The 18,681-nt window shown below is 43.8% G+C and overlaps 1 protein-coding gene across 2 annotated transcripts; it reads right to left on the reverse strand.

The window, feature by feature from the left end:
- Positions 1-1,547: 1,547 nt before the first annotated feature.
- On the reverse strand, positions 1,548-17,082 carry LOC109893948 (chymotrypsin-like elastase family member 2A). Of its 2 annotated transcripts, none has more exons than XM_020487175.2 (8): positions 16,730-17,082; positions 3,737-3,825; positions 3,304-3,401; positions 3,000-3,134; positions 2,596-2,732; positions 2,285-2,430; positions 1,915-2,067; positions 1,548-1,609 (listed from the first exon to the last, which is right to left on the reverse strand). In XM_020487175.2, the coding sequence occupies exons 3-8, from the start codon at positions 3,324-3,326 to the stop codon at positions 1,592-1,594; spliced, it is 612 nt and encodes a 203-aa protein (XP_020342764.2). In that variant the 5' UTR covers positions 3,327-3,401; positions 3,737-3,825; positions 16,730-17,082; the 3' UTR covers positions 1,548-1,591. The 2 variants fall into 2 exon arrangements, with proteins under 2 accessions (XP_020342764.2, XP_020342756.1); XM_020487167.2 differs by lacking the exon at positions 16,730-17,082 and adding an exon at positions 5,210-5,365.
- Between the last annotated feature and the right edge of the window lie 1,599 nt (positions 17,083-18,681).

Consider the following 18,681-nt stretch of genomic DNA (forward strand, 5'->3'; position numbering starts at 1 on the left):
TCATGGCAAAATGTGTAGAATTGCAGGAAGTTGCTGTAAAACTGCACATTTTTCTCTCTGCTCCATGGCAAAAGTAGCATAATTGCATGAAATTAGTTTTTAAAAATTCCTTCGACTTGGGGGGACCCCCAACCAAATCTCGCCTAGGGCCCCAAAAGGTTCAGGCCGGCCCTGGGTAGCACAACACAGCTTTGTTTGAAATTCAACCACACAACAGCAGTTAGAGGAGGAATTATTGTTTAAATCATTATTTCAGGGGGCTCAAAGGTTGTTCCATGAATAGAGTGCCTTTTATGTCCTTCAGACATTATGTGTGTACATTTTGATAAAACTAAATTTAACAGTGACTCTAACTAAACTAAACCATGTTAAAAAGGGGAGTTATTGTCACATCAGCTCCTGCATCGTCCTCTACTGCTCATCCTCTCCATGACCTGGGGGGTGTGCTGGAGTCAGAGCAGATCCCCACCAGCTGCAACCTGTTCCATAATGAAGACCTCTACAAATACTCAGCCCTGCCACTTCCACGCTGCCAGATTGTAATCTCTGCTCAGTCAGTCTATGGTTCTAGCCGTTTGTTACTATTCAGATCCTGTTATCCTTGCCTGACGCTGGTCCCTGTCTCCAGTCCCAGGTCTCATCATCCTGCTACTCTGTCCTGGATTCCCCACTATACTACTCCCTTGGATTCCCCTACGGACCTGCTTACCTTGTCTCAATCCCTCTCGCTCCAGCCTTAGCCTCCACACCTGGTTTCCAGCAACCCGCCCGAGCTTCCCCTGACCTGCACTCCATCTCCCCCATCTGTTTCAATAAATAACTTGGTTACTTCATCCTAGTCTTCTTGTCCGAGTCTGCTCTTGGGTTCCCCTGTTACACTCCACGTAACAGTTATGGCTGATTTAGGATAAAATCGTCAACCATGTTATGTCAACTGTTATAGTAATTTTCCCCTTAGTTTAACATCTTCAGATCGGAAAACATGTTTGCTTGGAAGTTGAACATACTCTTTATGACAGAATGTTAAAATTAGGTAACATAAATATAAAACATAAAATTACACTACACAAAAGGCCCTCTATTCGTGGAATGACACGCATATGCTTGAATTGTGGCATAATGCTTTGAGAGGAGGACTGTGCTTCACTAGTTGTCCATGACCTCACATAATACAAATGTCAACCCTGATACAAAAGTGTTGGAAGTGTCAAACCATTCAAAAAATAGGACTATTTGGGAGCTAATTGATGCCACAATGAAGAAATTAAGATTATACACAATGTCTGGCATGATGAGGAGGAAATCTGAATCTGAAATTTCTGTAATTTAATGAAACGTCAAATGGTTTGTACCATCTGGGGTGTTTATTCACTAGTGTCTGAGGCCCCCTACTGGTCAAGACAATATCTATATTTTGGGCCCTAATTTTCAAGCTAGAACAAGGAATATGCCCTGTTCTCAGCTTTGTAAGAAATAATGATTACATATTTTAAGCTGATGTTAATCAAAACATTGAGGACAATATTTCAATAAAATAACATCTTTTCTCATGTATTTATAGGTCTTTATTTGAAGAGCACACAGACACGTCTTAGTTGTCCATCATGGTCTGAAAGAAAGCCAAAATACAGGCTCAGATGAGTTTCACAAGGCAAACAAAACACATTTGAAACAGAACTAAAGAAGAACACCAAAACACTCAACAGTGAAATGGTTGGAGTCAAGCCCATTTCAACAATTCAGGAAGTAAATTCAGTTCCAATTTTCTTCAGTTATTTTCTATGAGGAAAATGTGGACATGGAATTGGAATTTGAGTTTCTAAATTGACTGAATTGCAATGGAATTGACCTCAACCCTGTGTGGTGATGTATAGCGATGTGTTTAGTGATCTGGTCATCAGCAACTCCGGTTACCTCATCAATCCACTCATTGTAGTCGGAGACGCGGGTGAAGACGGTGGGTTTCTTGATGTAGTTGCAGCCCTGGCCGGAGACGAAGCTAGCAATGCCATGCACCTCCCATACTCCCACAGAGTTCTTACAGTTCAGTGGGCCACCAGAGTCACCCTGAAACAGAACACAAAACACTTCATATCTTTGAAATGTTTACCTCACAGGTTGATGAAAATATAATGCTCATCAGCTTTGCTTGAATTTCTTGTATCTTAATTTTTTTGCTTGTATCTCCTGTATATCTAATTGTCTGCTCCCCAAATGGCACCCTGGGCACCTTATATTGCACTACTTTATACCAGAGCCCTATGGGTGTGTGTGTCTGACTCACGTTGCAGCCTCCCACCACTCCGTCCCCGCCGGCGCAGACCATGGACCTGCGAATGGACACGCCCCACCAGTCGCTCTGGGTACACGTATTGTGGTCCACCACGGGCATCAGGGCCTGCTGGAGGGTGTCGGGGGTGGGACCTCCGGCTGGAACACACACAGCAGGGGGATAATGAGCATGATTGTAATGAAAGAGAACAGACATACAGTATGCTGTCTTGGCCTTACATACAGGCAATTACATACAGGCAGAGACACAGAAGCATGCACGGACACGCACACACACACACACACACACCACTCATCACTCACTGGTGAGTCTTCCCCAGCCGGTGATGTAGCAGGGGTAATTATTGGACAGGATGGTTCCGGGGGCGGGGACACAAGCCAGCTGGACCTGGTCACTCAGAGTCACATGCTCTGCCAGTTTGATCATGGCGATGTCATTGCTGGTCGTTTGGGAAATTAGAGTATGAATGGATCAGAATAGATCAGAAACTGTTACTGGTTACTAGTTTACTGTTATCATGGCCATTGAAACCATATATAAGTTCAGTATTTAGAACAATTTCCCACCAATGTGTATAAACTATTTAATATTTAACTAACACTTAATAGGTTATAAACTCTTTATTGCTTATAAATCTGAAAATTCTGCGTCAATAGTGTAAATGTAAAGTTTTACTTGTGTTTTTACAAGCCATTGCCCAACTTACCCTACTGACAGGAGAACAGGGTTATAGTGTCTGTGCACGATGATTCCTTTCTTAGCTGGGAAGTAAGCCTGAGCACTGGGCTCAGCCTCTGCCAGGTTGTGCTTGCCCACAACCACACGATAATTCAGCTTCAGACTGTATGGAGGAATAGGGGAAAAACTGTCCCATTAAACATCATTTTGCAGACCTAATAGACCTACCCGTTCTTCACATTGGTCAAACACAATTGCTTATTTTTTTCACTGTTTTGTACTGGTCAACACCTTTAAAAATAGCAGCAGTGTGTCTGTGTGTGCTGGCTTACTCAATGCAGTGGGCAGCAGTCATAACCCAGTTGGTAGCGATGAGGGATCCACCACAGGTGTGTCTGTACTCACCATTTCTCTCATACTGCAGAGAGATCTACAAAGACTGACAATGATCAGTATATTCTTACAACACTTAGCAATTAACCTAAACGTAACATTTTAGAGTCCGCTCCATCAACACTTCACAGTCAATATCATAAACACTTCACTTTTACTCAAAACTATCAATGATTTACAGTAGATACAAAGAAAACTTTAGTTTGTTCCATCTAAACATTCCTGTAAGGTCCATTACCATTAAAAGTTTAATTCAGTCAGCACCTCCATCACCTTACCTATTTACAGTTACATTCAGCACCATTTACATTTTGAAATATTTAGTTAAAATTTGAAGTATCTTGAACGAAAACCCTGTCTCGACATCCTCACCTGCCAAGGCCAGCTGTTGGGGCGGGCATCCACGCCATTGACCACGCGGGTAGTATCAGGCTTAATGGCTGGGGTTCCACAGCCAGATGCTGCAGACGAGGAAGAGGTACATCCAGGACTTATTACACAAGGGGTGGCAGGTAGCCTAGTGGTTAGAGCGCTGGGCCAGTAACTGAAAGGTTGTTAGATTGGATCCCCGAGTTGACAAGGTAAAAATCTGTCGCTCTGCCCACTGTTCCTAGGCCGTCATTGTAAATAAGAATTTGTTCTTGACTTACTTGCCTAGTTAAATAAAGGTTAAAGAGACACATACATAAATATAACAGGTTTGGAGTGTTGCACATAGATCTATTTACAGGTTGGGGTCATTCCAGTCAATTCAGAAAGTGAACCAAATTCTAATTCCAAATGTTCCTCATTGAAAAGCATTGACGATTTTGGAATTTCAGTGTACTTCCTGAATTGACTGAAATGAAATGGAATTGACCTCAACCCTGTTATAGGCTATGTAAAGGGCTGTCAAGATGTCCTATTCTAGGCCAGTGTCCCTGAGATGCATAGCCGCGGGAAATAGTGAAAATAGTTGTACTTGTAAGAGTTGTTGCCCTGTCCCTTTCTCTGTGATTGTCATTCTAAGGGAATCCTGAAAGAACAAAACCCTGTCCTCAAACATGTACATCAAATGGTGGAAAGTTATGGACAAAGACACAAAACATCCAAATCAAAATAAATATTTTTCTTGATCAAATAACATGGAAAACAACAGTATTTTGTTCAATATTAATTGACCATCCTTACAAATCACTTAATGTAAATGTACATTACTGTATTGTACATAGGCTGGTCATCTAGGTTTGCACCTGAAGACTTTCCATCACCATGAAAAAAAACATTGCACAATACAGTAATTGAGTACAATTTAGACAAGCGGTTTGTGATGATGTGGCTCAGTTGGTAGAGCATGGCGCTTGCATATCTAGGGTTGTGGGTTCGATTCCCACAGGGGACCAGTAAAAAATAAGAGTGTCTACTAAAATGCAAAAGGAATGAATAGACCATTTCAATTTTCTCTTCAAAATAAGTATTTCAAGAAACTGGAAAACATATATCAAGCAAGTATTTTTAAATTCTACAAGTATTATCAGATTAACTGTTTTGACAGATAATTATCAGACTCAAGGTACAAATGCTGGTAAACACTTAGTTTACATTTTTTCCACATAAGTAGACCATTATAGTTGTCTTCAGCACAGGCACGTTTTTTTCTTCTGCATTGTTGGCAAAGATAATTGCGGCACCACCACCCCCAAACTACTTCCCGCAGCTATGCTGAGATGGTTAGCTAGCTGGAGGAAAAACCATAGCTTGTCAGTCGATATAAAACGTTTGAAAACACTGTTCCTTGAGATATAATGATAATTTAAACACAATAATCTACTTGCCATGTCTGTTAAAAATGCAAAAAGGTCTTACCACTGGCAACAAGGGCCAAGACCAAAATGATAGAAGTCATGTTGCTGCTGTCATGAGTACTGGTGGAACTCCTTTATACTGCTTTTTGTTTCTTATTCGTGACTGATAAGTGAGCTTCATCCAACTGGTTTCGTTTTTTTTAAACTTCCCATTCTGTCCAACTGATAAGCCTGATAAGCCAACTGATTAGTACAGAAGGTGTGAGAAACATGTGTCTGTCATTATTGCTCTTAGGCCAGAGATATTGATTCTGGCCTTCTTCCAACTGTCTGGCTTAGAAAGTCATGTAGGCCTACTCTGAACTGCTATCCGGTCAGGCCAAAGACAACCCAAATCCAAATGTGCATTCTTGCAGTCTTAGAATAATCATGTTCTGGACTTGGAAAACTTGGTCTACGGATTTAATAGGATTTGATTGTATTCACTACACATGTAAAAGAGATGCATCAGCAAAGATTTGTTCTAACAATTATTGTAATGGTCTACTTTTTTTGCTAAATGTAAAAGTACTGGTAATTTATGATGTCCTTAAGTGTAATGTGGAACAGGACATCCAGACAGCACTACTCTAAAACCAACATACAGTAGCCTTCATTTTGAAGGGTCAGCAACACCTGTTTACTTCCCAGAGTCTTCGCATCCACACTGCAAATGTTTAACCACGAGAGCACAACCAATGACAAGCAATTCAATCTTTATTTTTTACTTGAATATGAGAAACTACAGATTACTGAAATTACATGTATGAGGATCAAGTCACAGTGATAGAAAGAGAAATTGGCATGCTCAGCTCAAATATTTGTAGTAAAATAAATGTGGGTGCTTGGTTCAAAAGGCATGTACTAGAAGGAGGGAAAGATTTAGTGGCTTATTTCTTTGCAACAGAGGTCAAAACAAAGACACTTTTCGGCGGCAACCTTTGTCACATTTCTGAGTGAACAATTACGTTTTGGTGGTTCAGTCCGAATGAAGACAACACAACTCCCTGTCAGTCTAAGTTGCCTCTGGCACAGGAAGCATATGTGCATGGAGCAGCAGCAGATCCCATGTCTCAGGTTTCTGTTTACTGCCAGTTCCACATCACAAACCCAGGAGTTCCAAAGAAACATCAATCACACCGATTTGTCTAAAAACTGTTTTCATTTCGAGTGCCTGAGGTGTGTCTATTTGTGATGTGGTGTCTGAACCAGGAAGTTAGTTAAAGTTCCTTTCAAGCACTGAGCTCATGGATATAGTTTCTCTATCCCGAGGGTTTAGACAGTGGACGACACTCGGATGTGGGGTGGGAACTGTTTACCAGTGTGCCATAATTTTTATAAGACATTTATCCCTTCCTATGTACAGATGTCATATATTAATTTGCACAGCAGGAAATGCAAACTTGCAGGCTATTCAAGCTTTAAAAAGGCTTCTAAAGTTTATATTTTCCACTTTAAAATAGATTTGCCCAAATGAAAAATGTATCAACTCCTACAAAATTGTCAATTTATTATAAACCACATAATAATTACCTGTTGCTGCAGGAATATTTTCCTCCTCTGAGAAACTGGTCAAATTAAGATAGGAAATGTCACAGTTTAGTGTCAACCACCCAACACAGGATGTATGTAATGATGGGGCGGTGAGTCGGAAACAGGTGCAGGTGAAACGTTTTAATCAAACAACAAAACTAATAACACGACACTAACATAAGGCAGTATGCCGATAAACAAGAACAATACCAACTGGTGAGTGAAAATGGGAGACTGACATACAAATATGAGGAAATTAGGAAGGTAATGGAGTCCAGGTATGAATCATAATGATTCGCATGTGTGTGTAATGATGAGTACCAGGTGTGCGTAATGATGATTCCCAGGACCGGTGGTTAGTACTCTGGCGACATTGTACGCCGGAGGGGAGTTGCAGGAGTAGACTTGATAATTTAATATTCTCCAGCACACAACCCCAACACACAAGACCAGGACAGGTAAGTATGCTCAAGGTAAGTCATTTTAAATTCATGGGTTAACATGGATCGGACACAATAGAGCCTCCACTCAGGTAGGTTATCCTCCGTCTGACTCTCTCAGGTAAATAGCGGGCATGCAAAAGGGACACACTGCAATCTGAATTATTCTGACATGGCACTGCAACAAGATAGTTATTCTAATGGAAGGCTCTGCAAACAATATGGTGAAAGGCACTACAATGTCGCTCTGGTGCTGCATACAATATGGGATGAACCCTTGGCCCTGCTCAACTCTGCCAACCCCTTTGAAGGACTCTACTACTATGGGACAAAATAAGGAGCGTGAAAGACAGACAAGACAACATACAGAAAGGGTTGGGATAGATTCTCGATTTCTAGGGCCCAACAAGAACCATATCCCCACAAAATAAAATAAACGTCTCTGTATGGCGATATCCAGATCCGCATAGCTCCCTGTCCTGGAGCGCGCCTGGTCTGAGACTCTGCTTGGCGATGTCACCGATGGACCCACCTCCGGTGCTAAACAAGAGGAAGACAGACAGCAGGGAAACATGCCAACAATAGTGGGTTTCAGTGGCAGGGCAAAACAGCCCAGAGAGAGTAAGATTGGTGTAAATGGAACACGGGAAGAATCACGTCCCTTACTTGTGTCGTACCAATGCCTCTCTCGGTCCTCTGCTCTCGGATCGCCACTCAACTCCACAGCCCCAGTTCGTCATCAGGGCAACCACCCATGAGTTGCATCTGGGAGCGGTCTGAAGGTCGTTAGGGGCAAGGTTGCACATGGTTCAGATGAATGGCCCGTATTGGTCTCCTCCCTCTGGTCGGACACGAAAGACTGCCAGTCCAGGCCGAAGGTGTCCTAGAATGACAAAAGGCTGCGGCTGTCATCGGGGGGCTAGTTTACCCTGATCTTGTCATCGGAAGTTCTGCAGGAGCACCCGGTCACCAGCCATCAATGGAAGGTCCTTTCTCCGCTTGTTGTACCGCTGTTTGTTCTCACTCCTGCTAATGTACTGATTGTAGACCAGTCGTAGCTGGTCATGATGGTGCCTCAGCCATCCATCAAGGTCCATCTGCAGCGTCTTGGCCTCCACACCTGAAGTCACATCAACAGGAAGACCGACATGCCTGCCACTCATTACGAAGAATGGGGTAAGACCGGTGGTGCCATGTTCAGTGTTTTTGTATGCCTGGAGAAGCATAGGTAACTGCTCTGGCCAACCCATCTGCTCATCTTGCCCCAGGGACCCAAGGAGAGATAACAATGTTTGATTAAACCGCTTACAGGCCCCTTTGCCTTAGTTGGGCCTTTCAGCTCGGTTGACCCTCTCTGCTAATGATAGAAGGTATTGATGCTCCTGTTGAATCAGACACACCTGCCCGTCCGTGCTGGATAATCTGGAGAGAAAATCAGCAGTCTGGTAGAGCAACTGGGGTGGTACTTCACCAGAAAACTGGAAACTGTACAGCTGGGCCACCCAGTGCTGCGCAACTGACCCCAGTTTTGCAGTGTTGAGGTGGACCAGGGGGTTGTTGTCTGTGTAAACTGTGAACTTCGCCCCTCACAGGTAGTCTCTGAACATTTTAGTCACTGCCCATACAAGGTTTGAATGAACTATAGTTCTGATCATTCCTCTCCAGAGGAGACAGGCTCGGTCTGGCATAGGCAATTACTCTCTCCTTGTCACCTTGGACAGCACTGCCCCAAGGCCCCTCAATCTAGCGTTAGTGTAGGCGAGAAATGGTTTACTGAAGTCGGCATATGCCAGAATTGCGGCACTGCTTGACTCACCACATGCCCCAAGTAGACCACCTCCCTCTGCCAGAGCTGACATTTTGTAGGCTGCAATATCAGGACATGCTTGACAAGCCTCTTGAACACCTGATCTAGATGGGTGTAAAAGTCAGTTGAGTAGATAATACCATTAAGTAGATCAAAAGAAAGTTGTTTACCTTGCTTCCTAGACACTTCTGCATGAAGCTCTGGAAGGTGGCAGGGGTGTTGCATAGTCCAAAGGGCATGCCAGAGAACTCAAACAGCCCCAAGGGTGTGGTGAAAGAAGTCAGCCCAGGGACTCAAGCTTTCTGTGATTACCCCAGACTAGCATCCCTGCCAGTTGGAGTCTGAGCTCTGCGTACAGGCTTGGTGAAATTGGCTGGTGTCTCTCTAGGCTAAGGGGGGTGGACAGTACACACTTGACCAATGGGATAGGAGAGCATGGAGCCTTTGTTGCTGTGTTGGCTACCTTTACCGGTTGGAAATTTACAGGGGGTTGGCCATCAGGCAGTAACTGAACTGTCTGCACATCCACCTCAACTTCACCTGGTGTCTGGGTGCGTAGCACCAGGTCTCACTCTCCACAGATCTGAGAAGGCTCCAAGAGGGTAACAAGGGGGTAAGGGTTTCAATTCAGCAGTCGAAAGGGTAGCCTTTCTCCTTGCACTCTTGCCACACAACTCCATCATCAGTATCCTCCACCAGGGTTTAGCAGTCTTTGGAGGAGGTCCCACCAACAACTCCAGCCCACAGCAACTTTTCACTGCTAGCTGGGATCCCATTTGGGTCTCTCTTGGACAGGCATGCAGGTACCCCCTCATGCTCATCGGTCTGCATGACTCGTCTGCAGACAGTGAAAGCATTCTGCCACTCCTTCCTGGCAGCTACCCACAGTGGTGTTGAACCCAGTGAGACTCCTTCGAACAGCTCCTTCCAGCATTAGCCTATGACGGTCATCCCAATGATTACTTGGTCAGCCCCCAGACAGTCATCCTTGACAATCACAACCCCCTTGGCTGGAACTTGCACTCCTCCAACTATAAAATTCACAAACACATAGCCGACAAAGGAGATGTGTAGGCAATTGGCTGCCTTCAACGTGAGCCGGCAGAGATCTGAAGAATCTTGCCTAGGGAGATGAACAAACCACTTCTGGAAACCAAACACTGTTACATTAGACACCGTGTCCAACATACAGTTGAAATCGGAAGTTTACATACAGTTAGGTTGGAATCATTAAGACTCGTTGTTTACGAAGTTTACTTACGTAAAGTTGACTGTGCCTTTAAACAGCTTGGAAAATTCCAGAAAATGATGTCAGGGCTTTAGAAGCTTCTGATAGACTAATTGACATCATTTGAGTCTATTTGAGGTGTACCTGTGGATGTATTTCAAGGCCTATCTTCAAACTCAGTGCCTCTTTGCTTGACATCATGGGAAAACCAAAGAAATCAGCCAAGACCTCCAAAAAAAAATGGTAGACCTCCACAAGTCTGGTTCATCCTTGGAAGCAATTTCCAAACGCCTAAACGTACCATGTTCATCTGTACAAACAATAGTACGCAAGTATAAACACCATAGGACCACGCAGACATCATACCGCTCAGGAAGGAGAAGCGTTCTGTCTCCTAGAGATGAACGTACTTTGCTGCAAAAAGTGCAAATCAATCCCAGAACAGCAGCAAAGGACCTTGTGAAGATACTGGAGGAAATGGGTACAAAAGTATCTATATCCACAGTAAAACGTGTCCTATATCAACATAACCTGAAAGGCCGCTCAGCAAGGAAGAAGCCACTGCTCCAATACTGCCATAAAAAAGCCAGACTACGGTTTGCAACTGCACATGGGGACAAAGATCATACTTTTTGGAGAAATGTCCTCTGGTCTGAGGAAACAAAAATATAATTGTTTGACCATAATGACCATAGTTATGTTTGGAGGAAAGGGGGAGGCTTGCAAGCCGAAGAACACCCTCCTAACCGTGAAGCACGGGGATGGCAGCATCATGTTGTGGGGGTGCTTTGCTGCAGGAGGGACTGGTACACTTCACAAAATAGATGGCATCATGAGGAAATAAAATTATGTGGATATATTGAAGCAACATCTCAAGACATCAGTCAGGAAGTTAAAGCTTGGTTCCAAATGGGTCTTCCAAATGGACAATGACCACAAGCATACTTCCAAAGTTGTGGCAAAATGGCTTAAGGACAACAAAGTCAAGGTATTGGAGTGGCCATCACAAAGCCCTGACCTCATCCTATAGAAAATATGTGGGCAGAACTGAAAAAGCATGTGCGAGCAAGGAGGCCTACAAACCTGACTCAGTTACACCAGTTTTGCCAGGAAGAATGGGCCAAAATTCACCCAACTTATTGTGGGAGCTTGTGGAAGGCTAACTGAAATGTTTGACCCAAGTTAAACAATTTAAAGGCAATGCTACCAAATACTAATTGAGTTTATGTGAACTTCTGACCCACTGGGAATGTGATGAAAGAAATAACAGCTAAAAGAAATCATTCTCTCTACTATTATTCTGACATTTCACATTCTTAAAATAAAGTGGTGATCCTAACTGACCTAAGACAGGGAATTTGTACTAGGATTAAATGTCAGGAAAAACTGAATGTAAATTTATTTGGCTACGATGTATGTAAACTTCCGACTTCAACTGTACATGTTTTTTTTTTTATTACCTCCACTTCTATATGAGGACTGTTTCCCACAACAGCTGACTTCTCAGGGCTTTCCTCCTGCCTGGTGCCTGTAGCCCCGACATCGAGCTCTACAGTGGCCAGGGGATTCCTGTTTTAAAAGGGCCTGTTCATCTCTCTGGGTGGAGCAGAAGCATTTGATGTGGCCAGCCTGTCTACACCCCAAACAAATGGGTCTGCCCTGTCAGTCCCACTGGAATGGGGTTCTCTTTCCATTAGAGAAAGGAACATATTGCCCGCCTACTACACGCCCCTTGGCTACTCCCTCGGCCATGGTGGGGCAGCTGAATGAGACTTCTGCTGTATGACCTCTCACTAGGGTCTCTGCCAGGCTGTTCAGTTGCTCCTTCATCTCCTGCCATAGCTCACCACATGTTCTCCTTCCATTGCTCAAAGTCTGCAGTGGTTCACAGCGGCTGGGGTGCCACTTGTATGGGGAACAGTACGGCAAACCTGGCAGTCCTTTCCCTCCATCTCTCTGGCCAGAGACTCAGCCTTCTAACTAACCTTAATGGCATCCCTTGCTGTCGCTAGGCATACTTTTGGAGCGCCTGTTCCACAGGGCCCTCCTTTAGACCTGTACTGAATTGGTCCCTAAGAGTTTATTCATCCTTGGCATTTCCGGCTGGATCTGATTGGAGCTATCGGCTAAACAACTCCCATGTGCACAGGAGGTAGTCTCCCATAGGCTTATCTCCCCTCGGGTTACAGTCAAAGAAGTGGGACTGGAGAGTTGGTGTAGGGTCAGAGGCTGCCAAATCGGGCCAGTAATGCAGCCCACAAAGAAGCAGGTGAGTTCCTCTGGGCTTAACTAAACATGGTTTCTCTTTGCACGGCCATCTAAAGCTTCCATGATGAAATCAATCTGCTGCTGTTCTGCCATTCCTTGCACCCTCAATATTGCTTCCATTTGTGCTCGCCACTCCCAGTCCACTACTCTCAGCAGCAAATTTGGGAACCCAGGGTGAACACATGAACCAAGGCATTGCAACAGGAGTATACTGAGGTAGTGTGCATGCCCCTGAAGGACTAGAGCATTCTGCCTCCTGTGCTCCATCCCCTGGCTGATCATTAGTCCCCTGTGCAAGAGAAGTGTGCATGGAAAAATCGTGCCGACCCAACGCCACTTAAAGAGGTGTCACTGTTAAGTGTGAACCCCTTTTTACTCCACCCAACACAGGATTTAATGTTCTCCAGCACACAACCCCAACACAGGAGACCAGGACAGGTAGGTTTCATTTTCCATTCACAGGTTAACATGGGTCGGACCCCGTTTCCCCATCTCACACAGCAGACTGCGCGATAGTGTCGACATAATAGAGCCTCCCCTCAGGTAGGTTACCCTCCATCTGACTCCCTCAGGGAAATAGCTGGCATGCAAAAGTGACACTGCAACATACTGCACACTGATTTATTCTGATATGGCACTGCAACAAGATACAGTGCCTTGTAAAAGTATTCATCCCCCTTGGTGTTTTTCCTCTTTTGTTGCATTACAACCTGTCATTTAAATATATTTTTATTTGGATTTCATGTAATGGACATACACAGAATACTCCAAATTGGTGAAGTGAAATGAAAAAATTACTTGTTTCAAAAAAAAAAAAAAATGCATGTGTATTCACCCCCTTTGCTAAGACCCAAAATAAGATCTGGTGAAACCAATAACCTTCAGAAGTCACATAATTAGTTAGATTTCACACAGGTGGACTTTATTTAGGTGTCACATGATCTGTCACATATTCTCAGTGTATATATACACCTGTTATGAAAGGCCCCAGAGTCTGCAGCACCACTAAGCAAGGGGCATCACCAAGCAAGCGGAACCATGAAGACGAAGGAGCTCTCCAACCAGGTCAGGGACAAAGTTGTGGAGAAATACAGATCAGGGTTGGGTTATAAAAAAATATCAGAAACTTTGAACATCCCACAGAGCACCATTAAATCCATTATTAAAAATGGAATGAATATGGCACCACAACAAACCTGCCAAAAGAAGGCCGCCCACCAAAACTCACAGACCAGGCAACGAGGGCATTAATCAGAGGCAACAAAGAGACCAAAGACCACCCTGAGGGAGCTGCAAAGCTCCGCAGCAGAGATGGGAGTATCTGTCCATAGGACCACTTTAAGCTGTACACTCCACAGATCTGGGATTTACGGAAGAGTGGCCAGAAAAAAGCCACTGCTTAAAGAAAAATAAGCAAACACGTTTGGTGTTAGCCAAAAGGCAAGTGGGAGACTCCCCAAACATATGGAAAAAGATACTCTGGTCAGATGAGACTAAAATTGAGCTTTTTGGCCATCAAGGAAAGTGCTATGTCTGGCACAAACCCAACACCTCCCGTCACCCCGAGAACAACATCCCCACAGTGAAGCATGGTGGTGGCAGCATCATGCTGTGCCGATGTTTTCATCGGCAGGGGCTGGGAAACTGGTCAGAATTGAAAGAATGATGGATGGTGCTAAATACAGGGAAATTCTTGAGGGAAACCTGTTTTAGTCTTCCAGAGATTTGAGACTGGGACAGAGGTTCATCTTCCAGCAATACAATGACCCTAAGCATATTGCTAAAGCAAAACTCGAGTGGTTTAAGGGGAAACATTTAAATGTCTTGGAATGGCCTAGTCAAAGCCCAGACCTCAATCCAATTGAGAATCTGTGGTATGACTTAAAGATTGCTGTACACCAGTGGAACCCATCCAACTTGATGAACCTGGAGCAGTTTTGCCTTGAAGAATGGGCAAAAATCCCAGTGGCTAGATGTGCCAAGCTTATAGAGACATACCCCAAGAGACTTGCAGCTGTAATTGCTGCAAAAGGTGGCTCTAAAAAGTAGTGACTTTGGAGGGGGTGAATAGTTATGCACGCTCAAGTTCTATTTTTTTTGGTCTTATTTCTTGTTTGCTAAACAATAAAACATATTTAGCATCTTCAAAGTGGTAGGCATGTTGTGTAAATCCAATGATACAACCCCCCCCAAAAAATCTATTTAATACCAGGTTGAAAGGAAACAAAATAGAAAAAATGCCAAGGGGGGGTGAATACTTTCGCAAGCCACTGTAGGTATTCTTATGGAAGACACTGCAAATAATATAGTGAAAAGCACTACAATCTCGCCTCTGGTTCTGCACATAAATGGGACCTACCCTTGGCCCTGCTATACTCTGACGATCTGCTATGGGACAAAATAAGGAGGGGGAAAGACAGACAACATACAGAAAGGGTCGGGAAAGGTTTTAGATTTCTAGGGTCTGACAAGGATCATATCCCCACAAAATAAAATAAACGTCTCTGTATGGCGATATCCAGATCCGTACAGCTCCCTGTCCTGGAACGCGCCCGGTCTGAGACTCAGCTTGATGTCGTCACCAATGGAACCGTCTCCGGTGCTAAACGAGAGTAAGACAGACGGAAGGGAAACCACTAGACACTGGTCCAGTGTGATCACAGCAATGGTCCAAGACATGATCCCTTGAATAGGGGGCCGATCCCCACGGAGAGACATTCTCCGCTCAACTCCCAGCCTCAAACACCACAAAACACACAGCCTTTAATGGAAATGACAGCCAATCCCCAGCTTCCGATTAGCTAACTCGCTGGATATGCGTCTGATCACACCAGCCCCGCCACCCAATTATCCACTTATCTACGAATCCATCTCGTGACATACATACAGTATGTACAAGCAAACATTTTGTTTGTAACCTTTGTTGGCACCATTATGTAATCCAAAAGCACCTATAACTTGTAGCAAAACACTTCTTGGATAACAATTTGTTTGATAAAATAGACAAGAAATGTCAAACAGAAAGATACCCCGTAGTTTTGTAAAAACACGTTTTATTTTTCTTCCATAAAGCAAAACATTATCACACTTGACCTCACTAGGCTCTAATTTGAAACCACACTACCATAATGCATATCAGTATGTTTTCTTTTCTGGTAGCTTGTGAAAAGATGATCCTACCACAGCTTTCCTATATCTACCCTCCAGATTAGTTGGTGTGTGAGGTCTTAGCAGTGGCATCTTGAACATCCACAGACTACCGGGGATTTCTATGACCCACTACCCAAAATCCACATCTTACTACTCTTCTGACAGTCTCTTAAGGTAGGAGATGGATATGCACTGATGACATGCCATTTTAGGTCAAGCAGGGAATGTGCCTGGGCAGAGTATTCCAGCGCATCTTATTACCAAAGGTTCTGTCAAACTACCCGGCCACAGACCATCGTTGACCGTCTCCCGTACGGCTCTCAGGCTTAAGCCACTGACTGGCTGTGTGCCCCACTTGTCTTAACACGTTCTCAGGACTATCCTCTTTCCCTCATCATCATCACTGTTAGGTTATAATGCTGCGTTGCGTGGGAAGCATGATATTGAGAAGTGTCCAGTGAAACAAACTCTCAAGTGGACCGAACAGGTTACAACAGTGAAACTTGGTTGTGTGGAAACAGAAGCCTACATCAGTTTTGACTTGTGTGATTATTTCATGCATTAAAAACTCATTGGCCAATAGAAAATAATTTGCACAGGCCATCAACTTTCACTAGCCTGTTATAGACATTGTCATCCTTTACAAGGCAGACACTTGTCATTGCAATGCCATTGGCTGATATTCCATTGACATACTGTTCCCCTGTTACTAGTAGAGGCCCACAACTGAACTCCATAGAAACCAGGCCTCTCACAGCAAAACAAGCTGAAATGTAGCCTCACATTGAAGCGTTTTACCATTTTCTTTTCAGGACAACCAGGCCTACAAGTAGAATACAAAATAATTTGACATAAACAGTTGCATTCATGAGTTTTATTGACAAATGTCAATAAACAAATAAGGCCTGCCAAGCAAAAACCTCATAAAAAAAATGAATTTATAATAATGCCGTAAGTACAGAAATTGTTTACTCGGTGGGTAATGAATGTCCAACTAGTCAGTGACAAATGTGTGGATTTTGGAGTTTGTTACAGCAACTATGTGAGCTTATTACAGTACTATAGACATTATTTCCTGGGATTTCCTATGATCTTCTATGTTGAAGAACCCCTTACCTTCTAAGGACTGTTGTGTAGCTTGTGAGCGCCATAGAGCAAAACGTCAGAGTCTCAGCTCTTCATAGATGGTTCATAATAGTTTGTAGTTCACCATTCGGACTCTACAGACGTTTTTTATGAGAAGAACCGCCCCTTGACCCCGCCTCGGACCCCTTCTGCGCTTGTCTCACAATCACTGCTCTAACTCAGCCCCTGTTAATCACACATACTAATGGTTGGTATCAGCGGATACAGAAGAATAGACAAATCCAATGGTTCAACTGGAAGACTGTAGCTCAAACACCCAATGTTTAAAAGGGGTTAGTCCAAAACGAGCCAGTGTGATAGTGGGACTCAACAGGTAGTAGCTGAGTCAGCTCTTGTCCATGTGAGCTACACTTGGCAGAACACAGCAGGCTAGCGTGTCATGCAGCCCAACACCAGCACACAGGGGGACATCTGTCCCTATATTTAGCCAGTGATGGGTGATACTGTTACATATCAAACTACAGGATCCTTCCGACTCGGCAGATTGCAGGGGACTAGGGGAGAGCCAGGGGGAATGGGAGATGGGTGAATGAGGGCCAGAGCAGGTTGTGGGCAGTAATTAAGACCATCTGTGTTCAACCTGAGCTATCTGTGACCAAAACTAAACAACTCTCAGAACAACTCCTAAACCCTTCATATGCCCTGTCAATTGCAAACATGAACTTAAACCCAAATCTTAGTTTTTTTAAAGACATTTGTTACTAATTCATCTTTATTATGTAGCTATTCTAATATGTTACATTCTGTCGGTATAAAGTTGTTATTCCTGTATTTGCATTCTGTTTAGTTTTTAGTTTTTTTTTACATGAGAAGAAAACACTCCTACACATACAGTGCATTGGGAAAATATTCAGACCCCTTGACTTTTTACACATTTTATTACGTTACAGACTTAGTCTAAAATTGATTCAATCTTTTTTTCCCTCATCAATCTACACACAGTACTCCATAATGACAAAGCAAAAACAGGTTTTTGCTTTTAAATTTGTAAAAAATAAACAACTGACATCACATTTACATGAGTATTATTTACTCAGTACTCTGTTAAAGCACCTTTGTCAGCGATTACAGCCTCAAGTCTTCTTGGATATGACGCTACAAGCTTGGCACACCTGTATTTGGGGAGTTTCTCCCATTCTTCTCTGTAGATCCTCTCCAGCTCTGTCAGGTTGGATGGGTAAGGTCGCTGCACAGCTATTTTCAGGTCTCTCCAGAGATGTTTGATCGGGTTCAAGTCCGGGCTCTGGCTGGGCCACTTAAGGATATTCAGAGACTTGTCCCAAAGCCACTCCTGCGTTGTCTTGGCTGTGTGCTTAGGGTCATTGTCCTGTTGGAAGGTGAACCGTCTGCTCCCAGTCTGAGGTCCTGAGCACTATGGAGCAGGTTTTCATCAAGGATCTCTTTGTACTTTGCTCCATTCATCTTTCGATCCTGATTAGTTTCCCTCTCCCTGCCGCTGAAAAACACCCCCACAGCATGATGCTGCCACCACTATGTATTACCATAGAGATGGTGCCAGGTTTCCTCCAGATGTAACGGTTGGCATTCAGGCTAAATATTTCAATCTTGGTTCCATCAGACCAGAGAATCTTGTTTCTCATGGTCTGAGAGTCATTTAGGTGCCTTTTGGCAAACTCCAAGCAGTCTGTCATGTGCCTTTTACTAAGGAGTGGCTTCCGTCTGGCCACTCTACCTTAAAGGCCTGATTGGTGAAGTGCTGCAGAGATGGCTGTCCTTCTGGAAAGTTCTCCCATCTCCGCAAAGGAACTCAGGTCTGTCAGCGTAACCATCAGATTCTTGGTCACCTCCCTGACCAATGCGCTTCTCCCCAGATTGCTCAGTTTGGCCAGGTAGCCAGCTCTAGAAAGAGTCCTGGTGGTAACAAACGTCTTCCATTTAAGAATGATGGAGGCCACTGTGTT

The sequence above is a fragment of the Oncorhynchus kisutch genome, linkage group LG1, assembly GCF_002021735.2.
Source record: "Oncorhynchus kisutch isolate 150728-3 linkage group LG1, Okis_V2, whole genome shotgun sequence".
Classification (NCBI taxonomy): domain Eukaryota; kingdom Metazoa; phylum Chordata; class Actinopteri; order Salmoniformes; family Salmonidae; genus Oncorhynchus; species Oncorhynchus kisutch.